Source organism: Euwallacea similis, chromosome 13 (assembly GCF_039881205.1).
Source record: "Euwallacea similis isolate ESF13 chromosome 13, ESF131.1, whole genome shotgun sequence".
Classification (NCBI taxonomy): domain Eukaryota; kingdom Metazoa; phylum Arthropoda; class Insecta; order Coleoptera; family Curculionidae; genus Euwallacea; species Euwallacea similis.
Window position 1 is genome coordinate 4598051 of NC_089621.1, and position 27738 is coordinate 4625788.

At 35.8% G+C, this 27738-nt stretch overlaps 1 protein-coding gene across 2 annotated transcripts in view; it reads right to left on the reverse strand.

The window, feature by feature from the left end:
- Positions 1-27738, reverse strand: part of Dop1R2 (dopamine receptor 2) — a 41998-nt gene that overhangs the window by 463 nt on the left and 13797 nt on the right. The window contains exons 2-4 of one of the 2 annotated variants that reach the window (XM_066396223.1): positions 15709-16898; positions 621-705; positions 307-395 (exon numbers count right to left, since the gene is read on the reverse strand). In XM_066396223.1, coding sequence (XP_066252320.1) covers positions 327-395; positions 621-705; positions 15709-16865 — 1311 coding nt within the window. In that variant the 5' untranslated portion in view covers positions 16866-16898 and the 3' untranslated portion in view covers positions 307-326. The remainder of the gene's footprint in view (positions 1-306; positions 396-620; positions 706-15708; positions 16899-27738) is intronic. The other variant, XM_066396222.1, reaches the window with a different exon arrangement.

Below are 27738 nucleotides of genomic sequence, written 5' to 3' on the forward strand. Positions count from 1 at the left end.
CGGTATGTTTCTCTTGGAGATAAATTCATGAATGCTGAAAGAAAGTTTTCACTAATACTACTGAGGTTGGCCGGAGATAAAAACAATTATGAATCACAGCTAAATAAGGGAGTAAAAGCTACATATCACATTCAGGGACATAAATATAAAATTCAGAATTTTATTGGAACTTGTCATAAAAAAAGAAATCAATTTGGGGCTGGTGCTTACCAAGCAATAAAGTGCAAAAAACGGATTTGTGGCCATGCTGGGAAAGATATGGGAGTTCCTCAGACGAAAAGTATAAAAGTATTTAAAATTGCAAACCTTTCATATGTAGGGCCTTTTTAAACCCGAGCATGGACTTTGAAAATGCTTAGAAAGTTGTACATAACTTCGCCGAAACCTTCATCGACCTAGTACAAAATTGAAATTTTATTATACATAATACTGAAAAGACGGTTTAGGATACGAGATAGTCATGTCATGAAGCTATAGTGGATATGGCCTGTTTTCGAAGCACAATAGCTCTAATAATTCCGCATGCTTTCGTTGGAAGAATGCTGAAAGAGCAGGGCTTTCTAAATGAATTATACCCTGCGTGATATGCTGAAAAGAGAATAAATGGCTGATTCTCTCACCTGACTAGGTTTACTTCTAAAAGCAGGTTGGTATTTTCGCCTGACTGATCTGGGGCAGCAGACGCAGAGGATCCTCAGGAAAGCTCTGGAAATAAAAAAATTCGAACTACGAGAAAAGCACACACTTTGGATATTACACAAAAGGTCTTATGTGCATAGTATACCTTCATTACGTATGTAGGCACATTCCCCAGAGGAAGGACATGCATATTGAGTAAGTTTGAAGTGATTTAGCCTAAAAGTTTCAGCAGCAGAGGCGCAAGTATACGTGAGTTTATAATTATTATTACAAGTAAATAATAATGCACGAGTATCTGAGGAATTTCACAAACTGGTAGTGTACCTCTTCATATTTCAATATTTTTTCTGCAGGTACTGAATCACATTTTAATTAATGATAATTTGTTTGAATTTTTAAAGATAGAATTTCCAACTGAGCCTCTTGCTTCCTAAAGAAACATGGAGCTAAGAAAGTAGCAATTTGATTTTTTACATCTATTGCACTAAAATACATTTTGTGGGTGGCTCAAAATAAAACAAAATTGCAAATCTATAAGTTTTCAACAATCTTCAGGTAAGAAATGAAGAAACGTCAGCCAAGCTTATGGAAAGACTTGAGGGTTCAAAAATTTATATACCACGACAACCTACGAGAAAACTGCATATTTCGGGCGTGCCACAATATGAAATTAATCGAAAATCCATTGGAAGGGAATTTCAAAAATCTTTGAGAAAAAGAGAACTTCACGCCAGACGCTTAGAAATTGACAGAATGTTCTCGGGCAACTCGAAAAGGGCTAGAAACACTTTAGAAGCATTTTGGGCTTAACGGCAAAGCTTTAGCGACCCATTCCAAATCTTTCAGGAAGACATTCGAGCTTATAGGAGGGCAGCTTGATTTTGAATCTGCCGGAAGTTACCAAAGACGAAGTTTTTCTTCTGGATGGAGTTTTCGAAAAATTTTTCGTGTTAGAGCAAGGATAAAGTTTTCATTTTTTGTGTGAAATTGGCAAATGGATCTTCCGAATTAAGTATTCGTAACCCTCCCAAAAAGCAAAGCCTGGAACAAGAAAGCAAGAAATACACACACATAAGACGAAGAATTTAACACTGCTACGGTGAGGATTATTACAAGAGGAGATTCGCTCTTTCCAATAATGAAGGAAACGGTCTTTTTTATCCGAGATGATTGGGTGAAATTTCAGAACTTCATTTCATCCCATCTGGGTTATTTATTATATTCGGAATATGAAAGTTATTTTAGAAAAAAATTTGCACGACCTGGAATAAGGCAAAATTTAACATTTTATGAGGGTGAGAATCGCCCCAAATGTGCCTCTTCTCGAGATTAAAGGTTTCCAAGACACGCAATTTCGAGCTTCGCAAGAATCGAATCAAAACCCTCAGTAATTCATCACTGAAAAGTGGCATATTTTCGTATTTCTGTAATAACAAATTTTACGTTAGCTCGGCTTGAAGAAGCATTGATCTCCTACTAACTGACGTTTAATGAAACTAAACTAAGAACCAGACTGAAAAACAATCATAAATGAGTTGGTTAAATTCCGAAAATCAAACGAATGATTAACGAATTTAATTCCTCAAATCTGTAACAGTCAGAGCTCCCCAAATTGCGATGTAATAATAAATTGATCAGCGGTTAATCGCCGAGATTTGGGGATGAGAACACAAGAATCGCTGACGTGAAAAATAATTCCTCTAATAAATCCTCTTTGAATGTCTTAGTTGGAGATAAGTTTCAAATTTAATTTATCACCGATGTCAGATTAGTTGCATTGTCATGAAATTTATAACATTATGTTAAACAGGAATGTGATATCGTCGAATACGGGCGTTTGAAATCAGAGAAGAATGAGACCGTCCGCTCTTTGATAGATAGGAAGATTCATCAATTCCTCAATGATATACGTAGGTACATTTCTGGACAAACAACGAGCAATTACTCACCCCTAAACCGGCAATATCTCATATAAATTACATGCCCTGTATGTCCTGATATAACTTGAGACTAATGTAGACACCTCACTGTTACGAAATATGTATGAAGTACATATTTCATTTGAGATGCAGCTATTAGCTCGTAAATAGTACGGAATATTACATTTGTAGTATTCTTTGTACCCCGAGGCGCTTTTCCTCGGATGAAGTGCTCTAAAATGCGAGTAGCGTATCCAATTTCAACATTCATTGCCTGCTATCTAATTTGGGCAAAACTCTGTTCCAGATATTATATATTTTTCCAGGCATAAATTATGCTGAATCAGGCGCTCTTGTTCCGGGGATTCGCTGATGATGATTTCCGAGTAGCTCAAGCAGTATTGCTGATGGTAGCTAGAGCTGGGTTATATCTAAAACATTTGATTTTAAAATTTTCTCGGCAATTCGTTTACTTTTTATGCTTTTCCTACGAGCGTGCGGTAAAGTGGTTTTATTTTAAGCATTTGCGAGCTGAAAGTAGCGCTTTGCAGCACGTGTGCGGGAAAAAGTTTTGCTACACGCGAATACACGCAGGTATACACGTGTGTGTTTTTCTGGGTATTTCACATTAATATGCGTGCGGTAAAATTTTGGGCCACACGTGTGCGTGGAAAGACTTCGCAGCACGCTAAAATTTAATTGAACTTAGGGAAGGCAAAGTTAATAGATGAGGGAGTATATTGCACCTAACACGTGCGAAGACACCTTTACCGCACTTGTTAGTGATTATTTATGCATTTTAGGTATTTTGCTGCACTTTCTTTGTGTATTAATATTTTGACATATTTTAGTTTACATTGAGCTTCTTCCAAAGGGTCCAAATCAGCCCATTTAGGGGCAGCTGCCCCTAAAAAATAGAACATCCAAAAGTAGGTGGCATCGATTTTTCGAAAATTTTGCAAGTTTGGGCGTCAATATCGCGGGAACCAGAAAATAAATTGCATTGAAAATTTGGCTAAAACTAAACGTCTCGGTGAGCTCTATAAGCTAGCGCTGTGATATATGTGTGAGACAAATGATATCCCTAACAATCGAGAATGGGTCGTTATAGAAAACGTATAAATCAAATTGCCTCGATTAAGATAAGGTTAAACGCAAATAACCCAAACTCAAAGTTTTCGATTTGAACTCAATCTAATTCCAGTTTGCTGGGTGATTATATCACAACGATTACACAACTGGAACAACTCTCTGAAGCAGCGACAGTATAAACCCTATTTTTAAATGGAATATTCCATGATTATCCCTTCCAGAGTTACGGAGAATAATCCATCGTTAAGATATTATATCGCACTGAAACGGACTTTTTCAATTTCAAATGTGTTGAAATTTATTGAGGGTTCCTCAAACTGCCTTTTCGGACCTCTAAAGTCTTATGGCTATCCAGGGTCGGTATAGGATTGAAATCGGTGGATTTAAGCAAAAAAAAGGGACTTGAAAAGTTTTTAACTTTTTTCGAAAATTTCCGAAGCACTGAAATGTCGCGGTCAATTTAAATCCACGACTTGTAAGTACCTTTAAAAGAAAAGTACCTAAAAATGCATTTCCAAAGCTCCATGGTCTCAATTAGGGCATTCCAGTTAATATAGGACCCATAATCAACCGATGTAAAGAAATATTATAGAATTGCGGAGGCGAAGGCCAAAATTAAACGAATTTTTTGATATCTGAATAAGGGTTCGATGATGCGGTACTTTCTCTGAGCTAAATAACCATTATTCATGATTTCAACTCAATTTTTGACCCATTAGATCAAGGCAGATAAGCGATTCCCATTTCTATAGTATGACCCTCCTTCATCATGTTCTCCCCAACTTGCATGGATGTGGTATGACAATTTGCATTGAAATGTGAAGATTGTTACTTTGCCTGCTTTTATCACATCAAATTCTCCCTGAAGGGATTTCCTCGTCGAGCTATGCTCTGCTGGTTTTGATGTCTTTACTTAATCTCACTTTCCCTTCCTCCCAATTCGAGTATAGGCATCTTGTTAAAATAGTTAATGCTTGCAAAGGTCTAAAATACCCAGTTAGCAAACAGTGTCAAATATTAAACCATCTGATAAGAACTGTGAGTTTTAACAAGCCATAGTTTTAAACAAGTTTGAATAACTGAATAAGTTTTCATTTTAATTAGGCACCCACCTACGCCCCAACACCCCTCCAGGGAAAACTTTCTGCAGTTCCTGCTAAAAGAGATAAAGTCGGAAACGTTATTTAACTGCCGAAAGTTATCTGCACCTTAAATCGGAATGACTCTTAAGGCGCAATCCATGTTTTATCAGGACGAAATATTCATAAATTATGATTAAATCCCCGGTATCAAGAGCTTGTCGAAACTTCGGACTTGTGTACTAAATTACCTCTCCCCCGACTCCATCGAGTTTAGCTAGTTCCTGAAGTAGCAAAAACGATGTTTTGGCGTTAGCACTTCGGGGCCAAATGGATACATAAATAATTAGGATATTAGGCTATATCTGTAACCTTAAAGCCCGTTGAAGGTTATGAGCCAGATAGTTTTGAACGATTTTCATTGATCAAGCGAAACTAAGGGGATAACCTAGTTAGTTGGATTAGAGGATCGAGATCCTCAGACTAAATTGATTTATTAAATTCACGTCCAGCTTCATAAAGAAAGGCTTCCCGAGACGTGTAAAAATATATTAAATATTTCTTGTTGGTAGCTCATAATGAATTTACCACAGAGACAGCTTCGAAATCAGTATTAATCTGAGGTGTTATGAAAATGAAATTTCGACGTATATTTAAAAGAAAGGGAGTGTAACAGGAAAAGTTTGAAAACATTAATTACGTTTATTATGATAAAATGCGCCTTAAAGTACGGTCGTCTTTGTTTTAACAGCAAACTTTCGACTTATCGCAAACTCTTTCCTAAGAGCCCCGTATAAAAACTTTGGAAGACTTAAGTATATCAAATCAGCATAGCCTGCGACCCCTTCGTCTCTCAAATTAGGTTTGACCGAAACATCAACAAAACTTTCCATTATACAATTTCGAAGGGTACAGTAATATGCATAAGAAGATGGTGTAGTTAAGAAGGAACTAGCTTATTGCTTTCAGTCTCCGAAAGCCCCCCAGGATAATTTTGTTTCCTTCTTTATGTCTTTTCTTATCGAACCTTAAACGGGTGCACAATTTCCCTCACTAATACTTGCAAGGTACAATTTCAAATACGAGAAAAACAGAGGACTTGTGAGAATCCTCAACAATAGTTTCCTGCGATGGTTCGGTCCAGACCAGGAAATCTGAAATTAACATTTATCGTGCTAGGGCAGGACTAAAAAGAAATCCCTCGTTTTATTCATAAGGATTAGGGAAAGCTTTTTTACTATTTTTATAGGGGTCGGCAACTGGATTAATGGATATTTGCTTATTGACCCTTTTTTCGTTTATCGACAGTTAAATGAGCAATTTTGCCGCTGATTGAACACGCTGGGAATAATCTTGCAACGGTCCATATTATGGACTGAATAGGAACTTTTTGCTTTGTCTTTTTTCGTGGGATTTTATGGGATTTTTTGGATACATCAATAACATACAATGCCCCAACCTCCCTCGAGGTACCTTGGGAGTATTTGACCTTTTTAACTTTTCTCAAGTTCGCTCTCAATCAAACGGGCTCTCATTCTTCTGGTCACATAGCGTTTTCGCCTTGCCATTAATGGAAGAATTCAGTGCAAATCCTGCTCATTATGTAAGTTAGTCTAGTCGCATTAAAAATGTAACTACTTTTGTGCGGTGAGTAACAAAAAGTATAATGCCGCTTGAACCTTCCAGATCTCTAAATTAGGTGTTGAGGAAAGTAGCACTCGAACTAACAAAACTTTGGGACAGATACACTTAATCGGAGTTGATTTCATTGTTCAGGTGGTGAGCCCTTAGGGAAAATAATTAATAACTCTACGGAACGGAAAGGGGCGAAGGAGACAAATGAACCGCGTATAGAATTGCGGATTAAGCTACATTTTTCTTAATTAGAGGAAATGGTTCCTCCTTTATTGATATTTCGATAAAAGATAGCCGACAGAGCATTATTTCCTGCAGTAATTAAACTCAAGGAATTTTATATCTTCCTGGTTCATCTAGCTTCTTTACTTGAAAGCCATTAATCACGTGCACTCCAGAAATGTCAGGAAAACGGGTTTTTATGGAACAATTATATTGCGTACACTAAACGAGAATATCTGTATGAAAAATCACAAATTCAAGATAGTAACGACAGAGACGAATCTTTTCAGCATAGTTTTCACCTAGCCAGGTATTGTGTTATAGTACCGAATACCTTCAAATCAGAACCCAAATTTTTGACCAACTGAATATTCGCCTGGAAGTGACTCCAAATATCTAATCTGAACCATTGTTTTTGCTTGAAGTTTTTGAAAATTTTTACTAGTCGAGAGTGGCTCCACCTATATTTTATGTAGAAATTAATTTGCTTGGAACTTTCACTAGTTTGAAGCGATCTAAAATCTATACCAATCTGCAGCTAGTTAGGAGTAATGGAAATTTGTTACTAGAAAATTTTTGGTTTCCCGGACTCTCCTCAAACACATCCGACACCAAAACATAATTTTCTGAAATGTGTTTCAGCCTGAATCGAAAAATGTTTAACTCACAGTGACCTCAATTTTCTTCTATTCTCACTAGAATTCGCCGGAAACACTTAAAATTTTCGACTCATCTAGATGGATCTTAAATTTGTTTCATTTTATACAGCAGTTTGCTAAAAAGTTTTTTGGAAATTTTCGATTGACACGAGGGGCCCTAAGTATCTTGTTATTTTCTAGGAAGATTTAGATTTCTTGTCAATTTGACTTAAAGTAGGACCAACCTAGGAACTGACCTGAAATTATCCAAAATTTGTAATAATCATGAAGCTATTTCAGTAACATAAAAATTTCGTTTAGGTACGTTCTCGACAGGTGCTTCAAAGGATATGAATTTTATAATACCCTTTTTAAGTGATATAAATATAGAGCATGCTATGAATATTCTCATCAGAGTATTCAGTTCATATGTTCTTTTAACATTCTTGTCATATGCTATTTCTATTCCGACATAAATTTTTTTACATGTGTTCTACCACACCTGTTATTTTTAAATAAGTACAATAACATTTTTGAATATTAAATTTTTTGCCAATAACCATTGAGCTCGAAAACGCGTTTCACGTTTTTGTTTTTCAGTTATTTCCTAAAATCTAAAGTCTTGCGTTTTCCATAAACTACTGCAATTTCCCAAGTTCGATGTTTTTGTTAATTTGTTAAAAATTTGTTAGGGCGGTTTTTTGCGTCCAGATTGCATTGAAATCGAGCCAGCATGGATTAAATTTGAATGTTTAATTATTTAGTGATTTTATGTGAGGCATTCACAATGCCTTCATTTAAAAATTAACATCCTCGGTTTGTTTTGCGCAAAGAAAATGAGGTCTAGACCAATCGAAACGTTAATAGAGATATCGATGGCAACGTTTAGAATCGGCGACCCTTATAATGTGGATTTTACCCTCCACACCCCAGCTAACCCAATTTAAAAAAAAACGGTTAATGGAACACTTCATCTTGGTGCGTATCGCTCTCAGAATCTCCCGGGGATAAAAGCTATTGGTAAGTAGGTCTCGTCATAACAAGAAAAAATTTCAAAGTTATTAGACAAAAATTATTGATGTCTAAAGAAAACAGCGCTTCATGGATTAAATATTCGTTTCTTGCCATTTCATTTTTGCCTTCTGACAGACGCTAACATAGACTTAAATGAACAATTAAAAGCAAATCACATTCAATTTGCTTTAGTTGAGAACTCGATAAAAACACAATTTAAAAAACTAAATTAATTGGAAAAGTACATAAATTAAATCATCTAGGAATTACTATTATTAGAGTTCAAATAAGAGATTGACTCGGCTCTATCAAAGAGACTCTATGTTGGGCAATAAAAAATTTATTGCGAAATTTACGAGGAATCTTTATTAGGTCGTTAGTGGTAAGTAATCATCTGTCAGATTGCTTACCATTTAGGAAATATATTTGAGCATTAATAACTTTCCACTCCGACTGGATTTATGTGGTTATTTTGATACATGTTTGTGAGGTTGTTGATTTGAATATGCTGACCATTATGGCCAATTTGGAATTTGGAGAGGCCCGTGTGTATTAGAGAGAACAATAAACCGTTTAAAAACTCGACATTTGAATAGTATTAAAATTTGACCGCATTTAATGAATTTTAGTTTATTGCCGATTGTTATTTATAAGTGTTCTACGTCGATTTTTGCCCGTTTGCTATTACGATAATGTTTGCGATTTTGCTTTAATTTGTCGATTTGAAAGAAAAAGTTGATGTTACTCTCCATTGCGTGTTGTCAGTTAGTATCTAAAGTTTTTCTGCCCCTTTCTCAATGTTTGGTCATGTGCAATAACTCTAGTATCGTCAGCGTATTTCAATATGTATGCAGTTTTATTTATATGTTTTTTATCCTTTAAGCCATGGTTATCTACACCCAGGCTAGTTTTTTTCAGTTCCGGCGAACCAGTAAAAACAAATAAGGTCAGCAAAACATGTTTCATTATATATAAAAAAAACTTAGGTACCCAAATTATTTACTTTTCGGTATAGTTGCCAAGGTCATTAAGATATTTGTCGTAACAGGGAACAAGTTTTTCAATGCCTGCATCATACCAAGTTGCCGTCTATGTACTAAGCTAATGTTCCACACATCATTTTAATTCCTCGTTTGTGTTAAATCATTATTCTCCTCGTCACACTTCTATCATAGCGAACGAGTGAAAGTCACTTGGTGACAACTCGGGGATGTACGGTGGATGGTCAAACACTACCCATCCGAAATTCTTAAGCAGTTCCTTAGTCTGTCCTGCTGCATGAGGCGTGTATTGCCATGAAGTGAGACTTCTTCTTGAGGACCACATATCTCTCCTTTTGTTTCGTGTCGCTTTTTTAGACGTTTCAGAGATTCACAGTATGATGCTGCAGCAACTGTGGTGTAAACGAATCACTGGACGAATCTCGCATCTGGCGGAAATTTGGATTGCGGTTGCCATAATCAAAATGCACCCGGATCAAAACTTTGACATCAAATAGTTTACTCGGTTGATGTGATCTAACAGAGAATAAATGATATTGAACAAAAACCGCATTTCTATGGCAACTGAATATCCACAGCCAACTAAACGTAATTTGAAAAAAAAACTTTGTATCATGGCAGCATACATTATAATGGAGGGATGAAACGGCTATCCCTGAGGGAGCCCTTCTTCAGGAGAAAAAGAGAAAGAAAAAGTGCTATCACTTCGCACTTATAGTTGTCTGTTTTCCAATACATTTTTTATGATATAAAGTAGGTATTTTGGCGTATGTCGTTTGTATAATTTATACAGTAGACCGCTTTCCCAGACGCGATCAAATACCTTGTTAATGTCCATAAATGGATTTGCTGATCTTCTACTGCGTAGAGGTGTTGTTTGTATGCGGTTCGGCAAAACAAAGAGTGGGTGAGTAGTTGAGTGTTTCGGATTAAAGCCAAGTTGATATATTGGTACGTGTTTTCCGATCAGTTCCTGAAGTCTGCTTTTTTACTGTGTATTCAAAAACTTTACTTAGCACCGGGCTTGAGTGGGTGTGTACATATACAAAGAAAACATAGATTCGTCGTCTAGGTAAGGGATAGTAAAACGAAGGCAGTCGTTCAAAGGATTATCCAGGAAAGGGTGATCCGCTTTCCCTACCTTTATTTTTGGTTTACGTAACGCCGTTACACCGCCTCTAGCATTGTTGATAGTGTAGCCTTGTTTGCAGAAATACTGTCAGCCTCAGGTTGGTGTTTGCCCCAATTTGGTCTCGGTTTTCGAATGTTTTTATGGTACACTTCGCCGATGTTGATGTAAAGCAATTTTAAAGCACTCGGTCCATATTTGTGATTATTCGTTTTAGTCGGTCCAAGGGTTGTGTCCGATCGACAAACGCCTTATTTTAAAATTTTGATTTGAGACTGAGTCTGAGTCTGCCGATTTCCAGGTGTGCTCCCGATAAAACTTGAACAAATAAAAGATTGGTTCAAATTATACCTACTATTACACCTTCGATTTTCCTTAGGGATTTTCAGCCTGGAAAGACTAGAACTTCAATTTGATTCTAAAGAAGGGCATCCGACGTTCTTCCCTCCCGGAGCCCATAGATCAATGAAAGCAATCACAGTGGAAAACTGACTAAAATAGAAGCGACGATGAGGATTTCCGAAAGCTCCCCGAAACTCGGAGCAATTTTTCTCTTAAATACTATTCAAGAAGGCAATTTAAACCAGCAGAGCTTTCCGTCGAAGCTGGGTCTGTATATAAACGTAATACGAGGAGTTAGCTTTTAAGTAATACGAAGTGCGTCGCTTCTTGCCGGACAAATTGGGCCAAATAGGACGTTTTGTCTTTCGTAAACTCGAAGGAAACCCCGCAACCCGGCATTGTGGACTTCGGAAGCCCTTTTAATGTCTGTCCCTTTTACTTTGTCCTATTATCCCTTTGAGAACTAACTAGTTGTGCTAAGAAGATCGACGAAATCTCCAACGCGAGCGCCACAAATTGGTTGTATGCGGATTTAACTATATTGGGTTTAGCCACAAAGCTTGTTGTATTCCTTTATTACGGGAACCTTATTTAACTTATTGAAAGCTCACTTAAAAGTTTGGAATATTTATGGGTTTAATGTAACGTAAAATACTTTACGGCCAATTAAGGAAATTAAATCTTGTGGGCGAAGCTCGGAAAAGTAATTAACACTAATAATTCAACGCAATTGCGCAAGCAGTACTGGAAAATTGACAAACTCAGACCCCGATAAGCACCTTCCCACGAAAATTTCCAAGGATGAAAGTAAACCAAGAAATCTAATAACACGCAATCATCAAATAGCAGTTTCATATGCCCCGTGGCTCCAATCTATGCCAGACGCTCAAGTCATGATTTAAATTTTTGATTAAACCATTCAGACACCTGATAATATGGTCCATCCTCCAGAAACGCCTTTAGTTTTTTTTAAAGGCCTCAAATTTGCGATTACTTCTATCATTTTAGGCATAACGCCTTACACACCAGTCGGGGTTATCGAATAGATTTCAAATCGCTGAAAATGAGATTCCCCGAACGAATTGAAGATACCGCAAACTCAGCGAGGGATCAACTTACACTTAGACTATAACAAAAAACAAATATCGTTTGGCAGTAGATCATTTAGCAAATACTCTTCTGTGGGAGCTTTTAGGCTTAACGGCCGGCGCGCGTTAAGAGCCAAGAATCATTAATCGTGTCTATTTTTGGGCCTAAATGCAAACTAACCGAACACTGTAGTTTCATATCGCTCTCTACTGCAGCAAATTTTTTTCTTGGGAAACTTCGATATTTGCAATCCACATGCCAGCTACGCAAACGAATTGAGAAGCCTTTAACGCAAATCCGGACAAAAAGGGCGCAAATCTACTTCACGAATTAAATGCATGTAGATGCAGGATATACCAAAAAGCGACCCAGAACGAAAGTCAACGTGACCGCGTCAAGGGTGAATTAGTCAGCTGAAGCGATGACTAATAGATTAGAACTCATGTCATATGCAAAAAGCATAGAGAAATTTCAACCGTTATTAACCCAGTTAATACCTAGCACTACAAATGGGGGTGGAAACGTCAGCAGCTGAATAAGTTGCATTATTTACTTCAACAGGAGTTGCATCCCTATAATAAATGGTCGTATTTAACATACAGGAGTACGCAATCAGTTTCCTGCTCTCTTCCAGTTCCAAATTCTCGAAACGTGGAATATTTGCAATTCTAAATTTGCGGTTGTTAATTAAGCTTTTGACACAACGTACAGGGTAAGAAACATTCCTGATTGGAGTGTTAAGCACACGTATTTACCTAACTGGAACATCTGCCGTGTAAATAAGTCCCCTTGAATGAGCGGTCTTGGCTTCTGCAAACAGGGCTCAATCTCAGGTTGTTACGACAGGATGCACAAAGCCCTGATTTTATCAAAGATTAGAATAATTAAATCATTCTCTGCTCAACTAAAATTATATTCGATAAAGTGTTATTTTGCGTCGGGAAAGGCGAGCACGAAATTCGATTGACAAAGGCCTTTGAAAAATTGATATTTGATTTATTATAGCTATTTAAGCATCTCGCAGTAGATTAATGGAGTTTCCATGTAGAGCCAAATTACATGCATAATAATATAAATAGAATTTGCAACTAAAATACGAACGATTAATAAACGATTACATTATAAACGTCGAGTTCTCAATTCGGGCAGGGTTCCAATTTTTTGCCGGCTTTCCAAAATTCCAAAGCCAAATGGGCGCCATCCACTGTCTCTCCAATAAAACTTCTGGCAATAAACTTGAAATAGTAGAATAGATTATTATTATTGTACTAAAACTATCATACAATAAAAATTAATTTGCTCCATTAGATTTGATGGTTTTGGTAAAACCAATTTCGAGGATGTGGTTCTTTTATAGGTTTTCCTTATAAGTATTTACCAGTCACCGGCTCTGCTAAATAATTATAATGGCCTCAAATTTAACACTATTTTGAATACTTTTTGTCGAATTTATAACCGGAAATTTGTGCTAGGCCCTTAGAAACGAATTAAATGCGGAACTTTATGCATCGTTTAGAGCGATTTCAGCATTGGCTATTTAACCTGATTTTTATGGGCTACAGTAATCAACTTAAGTTTCTTATAATTTTGAAAAGGCTGTTAGTGAGTTCCGGATATTTGTCATGCTCCAGAAGCTTTCGAAGATCAGTTTTTTTTTAAAGTCGAGAGAGAAAACACGATTCAGTTTAAATTGAACAAACAAGTTGTTTGTACTTACTAAATTCAATTGTTGAAATTTTTTAACCACCAATCTTATTGAAATTTGAATCGGAATTAAATAGTTAGTCCTAAAGTTCTAATTAGGAATTGTAGCTGAGTATCCTATCCGTTGGAGCATTAGACCATGCGTAGCTTATAGATATACGTATATATCTTGGATATTGCGGAACCGCACATTCATGATTCATATACAATTTCTGGAAAATTGCTGTTACTGCCAGGAGAAGATGCATAGTATACAGGGTGTTCCTTAATATATGCAAAGAACTTTAGGAGGTGATACTTCGGCAAAACGGGAGTTATTTTTTGCTGAAGTATACAAATTTTGTACGTACAAACATATGTATGAGAATGTCCCGCTTCTTACCTATCTCTGCCTCCCACCCTGAATCTGAGAATGAAACCTGTATTTTAAACATTTTTATAAATTTGAAAAAAATATATTAATTTACCAAAGTGAATTAATAAATTAAAATTCTGTTCCCTAGGGGAACAGAATTGCTCGTGTAGGTGTATTTTACAGCATTTGGTTCGATTTATCCAATAAAAATAAATTATTTTTTTATAAATTTCCAATTTACTTTGTTACGACCGTCAAAGTATTTTATTACTTTGGCCAATAATTATACGTGCGGCAAAAACAATTCTAAACAAGTACAAATTTGAAACATGATATTTAAAATAAACTAATTTCGCTATAATAAAAAAACGAAGAGAGCTATGTATTTTCTTTTTTCTGATGTTAACAAAAGTAAAAAAAAATGCTCTAAAATGTCCTCACAGAAACTGATCGACAAGAAATTAGAATACTCACGTAGGTTCTGTTTCTCAAGTTTTATTAACATCATCAGTTTATAACATAAGTATACCTATTTTTGGCTAAAATATCACCTCCTAGAAATATTTACATGCATTAGAGAACACCCATATTATGTATATTCGTACCCTATCTACATTCCTTACGTATACTTATGAAGTCACACATACATAATACATGAATGGAAGGTAATTTTACTATGTGGAAAATAATCTCTTGAAATATCTTGAAAATGGTTTAAAGAGAACCGAAATTCCTGTGATTTAGAGGATACTCATAAATTTGAGGTGGTAGAAGGTGTTACACTACCTAGCGATGTCAGGTAATATAACATCCTGTAGATTTATCGAATCATTTTAGTATGTAGCGCACCATTTGTAAAACTAATTTTTAATACTAATTATTTTTTAAATTTCAAATAAATATTTGAAAAAATTTGGTTTCGGTTAATTCAGGTTAGTTAACTCATACAAGGTTTCAGGACACATTGAATATATTGAGATACTACTAAGTACAATTTGTAGACAAGGAATAAGATATTGAAGGGTTGTTAGAAATGCACATTTCCTTTATTATTAGGAGAATAAATAAGGGATGATAATTTTTTTTTAAATTACGCCAAAGAAAATATTATGTAGAATTATGTACAAGAAAGCCGCGGCAAGAAAGCAAAGGAGCGATAATTGCACTATAGAGGATTCATGTAACTAAACGAATGACCACAATTATTATCCAAATTTTTCTCTGCAATTGACTGACGTTATCGCATACTTATCCTGGAAACTTTCTACGAGTACTCCTGGAATTTACAGAACTTTTATCTACTCAATTTCAAAAACTAAAGAAGACTTCACAACCTCGTTTGCATGAACTTATCGAGACAGGATTCGGGAGATAGCCCCTATTTGACGTTTATCCATTCCAATCTGAAAAGGTCCTACAAAATCCAAATTCCAATTCCCCAAATCCAACATGACCGGAATTTTAATCTATACCATATAATATACTATTGTATGGGTCGGAGCTCTCTACAAAACATTTTAATATCGTCAAACATGTATGATCTCTTATTACGCTTTTATGTACGCCGTGGCACCTAAAATTGAAATTTTATTCGATAATATAGAAAGGGAGCAGAATTACAAAACAGCGGAAAATCGAGGCATAAAATTTCCCCTGGATTGAAAACGGCGCGAAAACTTATGGAATATTTGATGTTCTAAAGCTTATTACGTGCCGTGTGAAATGGGATTTTTATATTTTGTTTACCCTCAGGGACAACGTAAAGCGGATTATGGTCTCTTTCTCGTTTTATTGAGAATATTATTTGAAAAGCAGTAATCAAGTGTGCTCTTATTCTCACGTAATCTTACCGGCGGAAATCTCTGCTCCAACAGGCGTAGATCACAGGATTCATGCTGGAATTGATCCAGCCCAGCCAGGTTACCACAGCTAGGACGATCTTCTCATGCCAGATGCATTGGAGGCAGAATCCAGAGAGCAAGTTTACCACGAAGAAGGGCAACCAACACACTGTAAAAACTCCCATTACGATGCCTAAAGTCTTGGCAGCTTTCTTTTCTTTCGCGAACTTGGCCAACTTCCTACTCAGTGAAAAGTTCTTACTGTGAGTACCCAAGCGAGTAGAAGGGATCCTATTGAAACCATTATTGGCCAAAGCAGTGAGGGGTTCATCCTCGGCGGTACTATACAAATTCCTATTCTCATTCTGAGGAGTTTTGCAAGTACCCCCTCTGTGAATCCTTAAAGTTAGCTCTAACTCCCCTGCTCCTATCAATATTTGCTTGGTGCCCAATCTAAGGCTTTTCGTCTGAGCCACCGCGGCCCTGTATATTCTATAATAAGTGAACACCATAACAAATAAAGGGAGATAGAAGGAAATTGTAGAGGAGAATATCAGGTAGCCCAAATGCTCTGTGAAGGGACATTTGTACTCTGGAATAGGCCCAGTCCTCACAGCCCTCCACCAAACTATAGCCGGAAATGAAATTGCGCTGGAACACACCCAAACTGCAGCTATCAGCACTACTGACCTCAACCTGGTCATTCTCATTGGGTATGCTATAGGGTCCGTAATGGCCCAGTATCTATCAAGGCTAATAACGCACAAATTCAAAATGGAAGCAGTGGAAAAAAGTACATCTAGAGACCTCCAAATATCGCACCAATCCGGCCCGAAGAACCAGGTATGTCCGAGCACCTCGTAGAGCGCACTAAAGGGCATCACTACCAGCCCTACCAGGCAATCAGCCACCGCTAGTGATGTTATGAAATAATTCGTAGGAGTGTGCAAGTATCTTTCTCGCACTACCGCCATTATCACTAGAGTGTTTCCGAACACTGTGCACACTGAAAACAGGAGTAACAAAGACACAACCACTGCCCGGTCCTGGATAAGTTCTGTCCATTTTTCCCAGGCCTCGTTTCCTGGATTGGTGAAATTGAGTGTCACGTTTTCAAAGCTAAAGTTTTGCCAGTCCATGGGAAAGTAGATGTCGCTGTTGTTCATGCTGGTGGAGGGACTGCAGAAGAGTGGTCATCTCTGAAACAAAGAGTTTTCACGTAAGGAAAACGTTTAAGGTGATTTGCCTAAGATATCAATAGCAAATGAAAACAAAATCGATAATGAAGATAAACTCTGCATGTGGATTAGAAACTCACCTTCCCTGAGAACCATCAACAAACATAGGAGATGGTCGGAGAAAAACGAGGAAAATCTGAAAAAATTGGGTTTTCGAGTAGTTTTATGCAATAGAGAGTATTTAGCAATTGGCTTGGTTCGAGTTAATTTAGATTAGCTAGACTGGATAAACACCTGCAAGCAGAAATAATGGAAATTACGCCATCTGTTTGCCCTAAAAATTATAAATAAGTTTTTTCCAGAGGACTTCCAGTTACACAAGAGAAGAGAACAAGTGAACAATTTGTTATCAAAACATCTATTACTCAAGAAACATATGTTACTAGAATATCTGTGAGTATTCAGCATGTTACGAACTACAATAGAATTACTGTAGAATGGAGAATGGATGGATGGATGGAAGAAATATGAACAATCTGAAGAACAAGGTTTCCTGGATCACTCATGAAGCATATTGTGGTCTAATGAGAGCATTAAAAATTTGTCATTGTGATAAAAGTTCTATGAAATTATCTGTGGTAAAATGAAGAATTTAGACAACTGGTAGAAGTTATGGAAAAGCAAGCACTATTCCAGGAAGATGTCGTAATAGAATACACCAAAGAATTTCCAGTGGAGTATGGAACATGCAAAATGACCTGCTATACATATAATGAAGAATGTGTTCCGTTGATGAAATAGGTATGGAAAATTTTCTGTTAGAGCTGAATGAATCGGGCCCTCGGTCAATTAAAGATCCCATCTTACTGTGTAACATTAAAAAAGCCCTCAAAGTGGTAGGGACTGGATGGGGAGTACGTACATTGATGGAAGGAATATTGAATATAATATGTGGAAAAGTAATCTCATTCTTCAAAAGGGGTATATGATGCTATAATACGATACGCAAAAAGATCGATCTATCCTTAGGCTCATGTGAGTCATATGTAATTATTACCTGTTGTAGAATAAAGAAAGTATTATTGGAAAGGAAATGGCAAATTTAAAAAAATAACATTTGTTTATGCTCAATACATCAAAATCAATCGTTGAATATATTCTAATATAAATATGTTCCATATGTTTGAGGCATATTGTTTATTTTTATTTTATTTTATTTGCCAACAACGCCTCAAATACAAGTAGGGATTGTTTTAATGGTGAAATTGCAGTCTCCTCAATAACAAATAGCTGAAAACAACATTCACTCGTTAATAAGGGTTTGATTACCTTACCACTGAAAAAGATCGTAATATGTTATACGAAAAAATTATTTTGCGTTGAAAAGTCAAGGATTATAACATGAAATCATTTTCTGATGTAGGAGGAAGAATGTAATTTATTCATTTAAAAATACGATTTGGCAGAATCTATCAGAATTTGGATCAGTGAAGGGGCGTAATATCTGAATAAAAATCCTCGACGCAGGAGCTAGGCACATAAAAGTATTATCTACTGTAGTATATTATACTAAAAAAAAAACTTGTTATATGCAATTCGACCAATATGGTTTAATCACAATGTATCAGAATCTAACTCTTTGCAGGCAGCTATCTCACAATGATACAATCGATATCTCCAGTATAAAAAGAGTTATATGGAATGGTTACATGCTCTAGAATGAAGATTGAGGTATATTGTTAGAAGGACATCGATTTGTCAGGATGAATCAGGGTCTGAATCATTAAAGAAACGTATTGCAATAAAACACATAAAATAATTCTCAACGTACTAAGAAAGTGAGTATAGATTGACTTCGTACATCATATCGTATTCAAGATCTGCATTCCTAAACACAAAGTATTTGCCCCCGCATTGATTGAAGCAGGCACGATGTTGTATGACGCACATATAGTAATATATTAGATAGAATGGGAAGAAACATATTTCAAACGAGACGAACATTTTAAACTGAGCCCCAGGCGAGGTCCGAAGTGTGCCGGCCTTCCCAGTTGGGGGCAATATTTTTTCCACGCCCTTCTGCCGCTTGACAATAAATTTATTGAATTTTTAATTCTGCCAATCTCCAGATATGACAATTGATTTGTTCGCATTCCGAATTCTGGAAACAACGTACGTGGTTGTCATTCCCGGCAAACGTGAATCGGCTCCTAGCTGTGCATGCAATATTACATGACAGCTCATTGCATAGCACTTACCTGGAATTGCGGATTTTTTGCTATAGATCGTTGTAACGCTATTTACGATTTTCTGACAGAAAAATAGAAAAAATATATCGTTAATTAAATAGTACTACTTGCTAAGCAAGATAATACGAAAATCGGAGCAAAATGTGTGCCTCAAACATGGAATATTCTTGTTGACAATACAGGCACACGACGTGGGACAAATATGGCGAAGCTTATAATAAAATGTATATAAATAAATAATACGTAATAAGCTTAAAACAACATTTGCTCAATAAAAATATGGCGAGACTCCGAAAGGAAATAACTCCTCTGGTATCTTGGTCTAATAAAATTTCTGTGCGGGTCTACAGGACGAAACTTATTACTCAAGATGCATTTCGGAGACAATATCTGAAAACCCAAGAACGGTGTCTTGTAGCTACAAGACCCTAATAAAGTGTCTCTCTGCTATTGAGAAGCCCCCATAAAGGGTTACAAAATTAAAATATAAATTAAGCCTATTATAGAAAACCTCAGAAAGGATTACAAAAGGACAAAAGCCACGAAAAATCTCCGCAAAAATTGCGGTCCCTATTTTTCACGATATTTCGCCGAAATTTATAACGACAAATGCCACATTATTTATACCTAGTTGGCGGTGGTGTCATGAAAATTACTCTAATTGTTTTGCTTTCCTTTCTTCTCTTCCTTCCATTCTATATAGTTGGCCACATGCGGCTTTAATCAATTTTAAATCCGACGCTCCTGATATTATATGCCGTTGATGTCATGCAGGAAATTTATAACCTTGGTCTACTCGATGTCTGGTAAAATTTTTATCCAAAATACATTATCAAATAAGCTAAATTTAGTGGTGTCACAGAATGGGCCATTTTAAAGCTCGTTTAAATTAATTAGGGACTCTTCAGAGGGCATTGTAAAGCTCCTGCCCGCCATCAGTCTGAGTAATAGAGCATTCAGAGTTTCATTGTTAACCTTCTATACATACTTTTTTATGAATTTCATTATATATCTCGCCTTTTATCGAAACCCCCGATTTATGACGGCAGAGTTATCGGAATATTGTAGGCCAGATAGTAAACATACAAGGTCGCTTAATGGCAACAATATTTCATCGCTTCCTGACACGACCAGATCAGTTTTCTGGAATGCGTCCAAAGTTCGAATCTCGACTTCGTCATGGATTTATCCGTGGAAAGTTCTCATAAAACGTTCGTTTTTATGGATTTTTCACGGACATCGAAAAAGCAATTTAAATTAAAAGTTGGAGCTAGGAACGACGCAAGGGTGGTAGGTAATTAAAGTTATGCAAATTTGTTTGGAGTTTTCCGGTGACCAGGCTGTTTCTCATTATTTTTAGATTTGGTTATTTTGGAATGGGTCATTCTTCGTTTGCATTTCCCCAGTTTATTGTATATGCAGGATTTGCAATTACTGTAATCACTCAATTAGAAAAGACTATTTAAGTTTGGAATTTTTAGCGTTTACGCAGAAGTAGGTACAATGATTTTAAAGTTGATAATAAAATTACAAAATGGAAATTTTCAAGCAAATCTGCTTTTGCGGTTATTCCACTGATTGCAGTTGATTACTACAGAGAGACAGAGAACGAAATTGAGTGTAAACACCTACAAACTGAGGTTTGATTTTGAAATGTGAGTCAAAATCAACATATTAGCTAAACGGATAAAAACTTGCCCATTTTTAGACAGAAATTATTTACTTTTAATAATAATAAATAAATACTTATTTGTCCAAAAATGGGTAAGCAGTTTTCTCATTTATTCCATACGTTGACTGACTTACCCTTCAAAGCCAGATCTCGTTTATTGCTTCATTTTTTTTATTGTTTACTTTATTTTTAAATTATTTGTACTTAATTTCATTTTTTAACTATCTCTATTAATCAAGAGCAATCAGTGGAGGAACTACAAAACAGTTTGGCTTGCAAATTTCCATCGTGCATTTCTATTACTTCGTACTCATTGTATCTAAATGTACGTACGTATACTACTTTAAAAAAATAGGTACGTCTATGGCAACTGAAGAATTCCATTTATGCGACTTTACGCCACTTAGCCCCAAAGTTCCGTCCTGAAGAGCAAACGATTAACTAACTTTTCAGTGATAAATTTTCGAATTAAACCTGTCAAATATAAGTCTTTGGGTAGAAAAATGGGTTTTAGAAAATTCTAGCTTTCAACGTAAATTCAGGGACGTTCGTGGGAATAAGAGTGGTCCGTTTACTTGATTGTACTCTGGCTAACTCGAAACTTTGAGAAGAAGGAATTGACTAATTTTCCAGTGGTAAATATTTAAAATAAACTTGTCAAAAATAGGGTCTTGATTACAAAAATGAGATTTTGACAATTTCTTGTGCTAACAATTCAAATACGGATTAGGAAACTAAAGAAGTTTAAATTCCTAATTTTAGCTAGGAATTCAAACATTGAATGTAAACGATCAGTAATGCTCCGAATAAAAGTTCGGGTGGACTAAAAGGGACTTTACTTCAGTAATATTAACTTCTATGGTAAAAAAAAACAAATAAGTCAATCAATGCTCACAATATTTGCTGATATATGTTCAGTTCTTGTGTATATCATTATATTGCTCATTCTATTCCATCGATAGAAATTTCAATTATAAACACTGGCAGTTCTATAACCAAACCCCACCCACTCATTCATTTCAAAGCTTAAAATAAACGAAGCGAACAGCAAAAATACCCCTTTATTCAGTGAATTTTCAGTTTATTCTACGACAAAGAGTGCCATTGGATAAAATGTTCCTATAGGAGTTTCCATTCAAATAACTTTTGCGTCCACGACGTGGCTTCCCGAGTTTAACGAAACAAACTAAAAGCGGAATGGTGTGGCATTTCAAAGTGAAACAATTTATTAAAAAAAAATTCAAGCTGGTGTTGGGAAACACATGGTCACGAACGTCTCTTTTTTGCGATATATTTCTCTGGTCGTTAGGGTTAATGTAAAATAGAGCGTTCTCTCTCTGTCCGTGAGACGTTCAGGTTCCCCAAAGAGGATTCTCGCACGTCTGATTTTAGCTGCTTGTCGTCGGTAATATCCTCTTTGCTATAAACACGAGTATATTACATTCCGCTATCCATTACCGACACCAAACACTAACTGAATTGCGGAATCCTCTTGTTTAATTCTGCTCTTCACAGAACAAGATCTGGTTAATTTATCATTTATGCAAAGGAGGATTTGCTATCTGGAGAGATAGTTTTAATTATCCGAATGTTGTTTATAAGTGTGTATTATGCGTATACTGGTTTAATGTATCAATCAGGCCATTTCAAATAACAGAAATTTTACTAATAATTTGGTAATTGCACATAACGAGGCTAATAAACGTGCCATGCTCTTTCAGCTAAATTTAACAAACATGATCTAATTATGACAACAGTAGCCAGTCTATTAAATATTATCTAGCAAGAACGAATCATTTTAAAGCTTTGTGGCAGGATTATTCGCTTTCAGCTGCAGTCGTAAACTTTTTATTTTCAGGTCACATCGGTAATGATGGCATTATTGACTTTTTCAAATTTTGAAAGTATCACATTTCTCTCCTCTGCTTCCCGTCTCGATTTCCCGTCCTTATTTCCCTGCCGCGTACTAGGTTTGATTATGCATTAATATGCATGTGATGTACATTGATACATATTTATTTATTAAAATTAATAATGAAATTGGTACCATTATAAGCACTGATCGAAATTTTAAGCCCTTTTTGATGCTGCTGGAAATTTATTTATCCTACAAAACTACTTCATTGGATGTATTTGAGCTAGAGTGAAATAAAGCACTTGTTTTAATTGTTATTCAGAAATTCGTTGTTTAAAGTAAAACGACACATTATTTTTGATGAGAAATTAGACGACTCTCAAGATTTTAGTCAAATATAATATTCTTGATAAACAACATAATCATCCGACAGCAATGAAACATTTCTCATCTCGTATTGTAATATTCTATTACTTTCATGGTCTAATGTTTTTCTTAGAATTTGCAAGAAAATATAATTGACTTTCGACAGACTTATTTGGGTCAATGCTGCATTAATAACAGTTTCACAGATGATTTATTCGGGAATATTCAATGGAGGTCACGTTCGGTGGCATTATTAAGAGTGGATTGTGCTAATGTACAATGTGATAATGTATGACTGCAACTTTGCCAATTTATTTTGACGCCAAAAATTCATATTTTTGTTTATTGTTTAGTCATGGATAGCTCTGATGAGCGAAAATCAAAAAGTATAATAGAGCTAATGGACTATCTAAAATTGAGATTGATTTGTTATTAAGGGCGATTAAGACTAGAAGTTTTACAATTTTAATCCCCATTTGCACTTCGCACACATTTGTTTTTCACTTATTTGATAAATTAAGTACGATTTTATGATTTTTAAAAATTTTCGAAAATTCTATTTTAGTGTTTAGCGATATAGGGCTGTAAGTAAGCGAAAACCGAAAAAAATGTTAAACATAGTGAAAATTGATATTGTTTTAATGTTTAGAGTAATGAAGGCTAGGAATTTTATAACTAGTATCTTTAAGATTTTAGTGTGTTTCCGCGTCATTTTCTTTTAGAGCTTAATAATACAGAGGTGGTGAGAAACAATAATCGTGAAACATGTGCGAGGTAATGAGTTTACCAAGAAATTGACAAGATTACTTTATTATATAGAGTGGGGAAGATTAGGAGTTTTATCATTATATCTTTTCTTTTACGCTTTACGAAGTTTTGCTTCTAATTTATTTGATAAATAAACGGTGGATTAGAGAGTTTTCTCTCATATTTTTCTTACTATGGTAGATACTTATTGCCTTCAGAAAGAAACTTTGCTAATCATGATGCTATAACCTATTAAAAATTATGCTCTTATTAGTTTTTTTTATATTCTAGTAGATGATTCACTAGATTCTACGATTAATTAATTTAAAGCAATTAACGAAATAAATTGTTCTTCTACAATAGTGCTATAATTTTTGGTGAATAGATCTACCATAACAAATCTCTTAGTAAAGAGTCAATATATATCGAAGGCAATTTACTGCAATGTTCAGGCTCGCGTAACATATTTTGGCTTTTCCAAAGGACTTCGATCGACTGGATCATAAATATTCTCATCCCTAAGCTTCAAAGCTTTGGTTATTCTGAACCCCTTTTAAAATGCATTGCATCGTATCTGACTGGAAACAGAGTGCACAGCTACCTCTGAGAGGTTGTGTTTTGGGATTTCTCTTGTTCAACGTATTCATGAATAACATATCCTGTATTTTTGATGTCAACTTTCCTCTTACCCCAACAACATTAAGCTTCTTCGAAAAGTTAAAACAATAAAAGATTGTGGCCCACTGAAGGCCAATCGTAACTGAATTTTCAAATAGCGCAACAACAGCAATCTCAGTAATCTTTTCCTGAATGATAATGAGTGAAATGGCGCGTTAGAAGTATCCAAGAGGCTGAGGTTTGAGATGAGGATTGCAAGAAAATGTGGGGAAGCGACAAAACTATCAGAATTCACCTTCGTTAATGAGGTCAAACCTCGAATATGCAGTCACTATGTGATCTTTCAATTATAATGCGCATGTAAGGGTGATTGAGTGTCCTCAAAGGGATTTTTAAAGATATCATAGCTTTCATACTTATCACACGTACCCACCCCGGATTTCCCCCAATGAAATGTTACTCGACAGATTTCCAGTTATTTACATTATTTAAATTATTAAATAACAAATTGGATTGCTCGGATCTATTGGGTTAACTTAATTTTAACATGCCCCGGGCAAATCCTACTCGTAGATGGTCAAATCTCCTTTATTTGTACGCTCTAACCCGAACTAATGTTCTCAAATTTTCACTGCTTTACTCTATGTGTAACTTATATGATAGATCGAGTAACTTGGATATGTTTGCAATATCTCCGAACTCATTTAAGCGCAATTTGAGGCTTCGAAGTCTAGACTAGTACTTTTGTCATTTTGCTTTTATGGTATCTGTGTTAGGGGTAATGTTAATTTAATTCCCCTATCGAGTCATAATGATATGTTTTTACTATTTTGAAATAAATAAGTAAAAAATTAATGTTGTTTTTTTTAAGGGAACCCGCCCAATTTCATTCTTACTTTCTTTCAGCTTTGGGGGTTATGGGTATGTCCCAATGCAGGTTCCGTTTACCGTTAAGGTCTAGATGTTGGCAAACTATAATTATTCTGGGTTTGGCAAAAATTTGTGATATTTCAACGGACCACCGTAAAATCCAAACTGCCTGAAAATGATCAAATCTGCTATATCTGTTTTTTACACTTTCATATTTTGAGCGCCTATATCTCGGGAATTCATTGAGCAATTGCTTTCAATATCTGCACGTGCCGGGCTGTAATAGCTCATTTAGTCACCCTTTGATAAATGTTTTCGACATTTTGAAGGGTTCCAAAATGAAGGTGCCTCAAACTACATTTCCATGGCTCCAAAACTCAATTGATGTATCCTGACTCCTGACCTCAAAAGCAAATCGTATATTAAATTTGAAATTATAACTAAAACTTCTAGGGCAATTTCGGCATATAAAGTGCAAATTTGGTCTCATAAATATACTTTAGAATCCACAAATCACACCTGCAATCCATTTCAATGCCCTAATAGAATTGTGCTGATTTTCAATCTTAACTGCATACGATAGAAAATGCTGGGTAAGTGAATTACAGAGGTAATGCCTTTTAAAATTCTGTTCCCGGCAGATCAATTTATGTCTCCATTGTTTGAAGCAAAACGGCTTATTCTAGACGGTAGCTGAATGCACGTAGGAAAAAATTGAAAAATCGGTCTCTTGAAAGGATGGATATCCCAATAATTTTCATGTAGGCAGGTAACGCGAAGAAAATACAAATAGGGCCGGAAGCAGCAAATAAGATTAAAGTTTTTATTATACCCTCGTGTATATTTATCGGTGTCACGTAACGTTTATCGATAAACGTTCCGTTTAAGTTGGAAACCCCATTTGTTTGCAACACGTCAAATACAGTTAAAAGTGTATCCGAAATCCAAACAGGAAAACTCTGGCCTGACGGAAAAAGGTCTCCGTTAACATATTTATAAACGTTGCCTGCAAATTCCCGCATCGTCAGCTTATTTTCTTGCAAATAGGCCATGAAAAACTTTGCAACATATATTTTCGGTAATGTTGTCATTTCGCATTTTTTCCCTTACTCCACCCCCATTTATCTTTATTAATGCCGTCTTTATTAGCCCTTCGACTAGACAGCCCATTTGGAGCATATCTAACTAACAGGCGCAAAGGATAAAAAATCTGCTCCAACAAAGATTTAAGCACGTAAACGTCGGAACAAATTCAATGAAATTTGTACAGCGGCAAAAAATTGTTCATATTTGTCACCGTGCGAACATGTTTTGTCAATATTTTTTGAGAAAAACAATCAAAGTTTGGCCGAAACGTGAAAAATTCACTATCGTCTTAACCAGTGTGGGAATGCAAGAAGTAGCCAGTTTGAATATTTAGTTTCGTTATTCTTTAATTTGTTTTTAACATTCGATATTTTAGTTAAAGTTCAATTTTAGTAGTGGCCATCAAAAAACCGATCATTCCGTATGAAAAATAACATAATCTTTCAACCAGCGCTATAAAAAATTGATTTTACCATTAAACCAAAAGAGGAATTCATATCTGCCAATAATGACGTCATAAAATATGTTTGCTTCGCCGAATTCGCTCACTAACTATAATGTTTGCAATTTTTTTGCGCTCCATATAGATTTCATTGATTTTTTTCTAACATTTACGTCCTTGATGTATAAACTATTAAAGCAACGTACAGTTTTGCATTTTTAGTTTAAAACAATATTCACGGAGGGCTTGTAATCATTCTAACGGTAAAACGTTCGAAACAATATCCCTTTAGAGGCCCTATTTCAACCTTCCATAGGAATGCACGAGCCACTGGCGTGGAAAAACCCACAAAGCTGTGATCGTGTCCCATGCCATATGTGACGCTTATTGGACGCCCCTTCGATTAACCAGAAATAGGATGAATTTTGCATGGATTACTATTTTTCAATTCTCCCTCTTTTGTGTACCTTTAGAGTAGGTTCAACTCGAATTCCGAAATCGAGGGAAACAACTCATAGTCAAAAACTCATAAAATTAAGTAGCTTCATGTTTACTATCTCAAAATCCCTTCATGCATCCCAGACAAAACAATTGTGTAAAGGAAACTGGAGGTATATCAATTTTCTGGCAAACGGCCGATTTTATAAATAAGAGAAAGAAGACTCCATATTCAAAAGTGGCTAAAACTTGCCAAGGACTTTCCCCAAGTGATAAAAGTTAATATAAAAATGTTTATGGGCAAAAATAAAATTTCCTGAAAATGCAGTAGTTTCTCATTTCGCGCGTATTATCTAGGTGACTGGGATACGTGGCAGTGACGTAAATATCTGATATTTCACTGTCATGAGACGTCAGTGCCAATTATCGACGTCATATTGACGTATGAAAATGACGTCAAGATGATTAGTTAGACGCCTTTTTTTTGGTGCTGAATACACTTTCAAACCATTATTTCA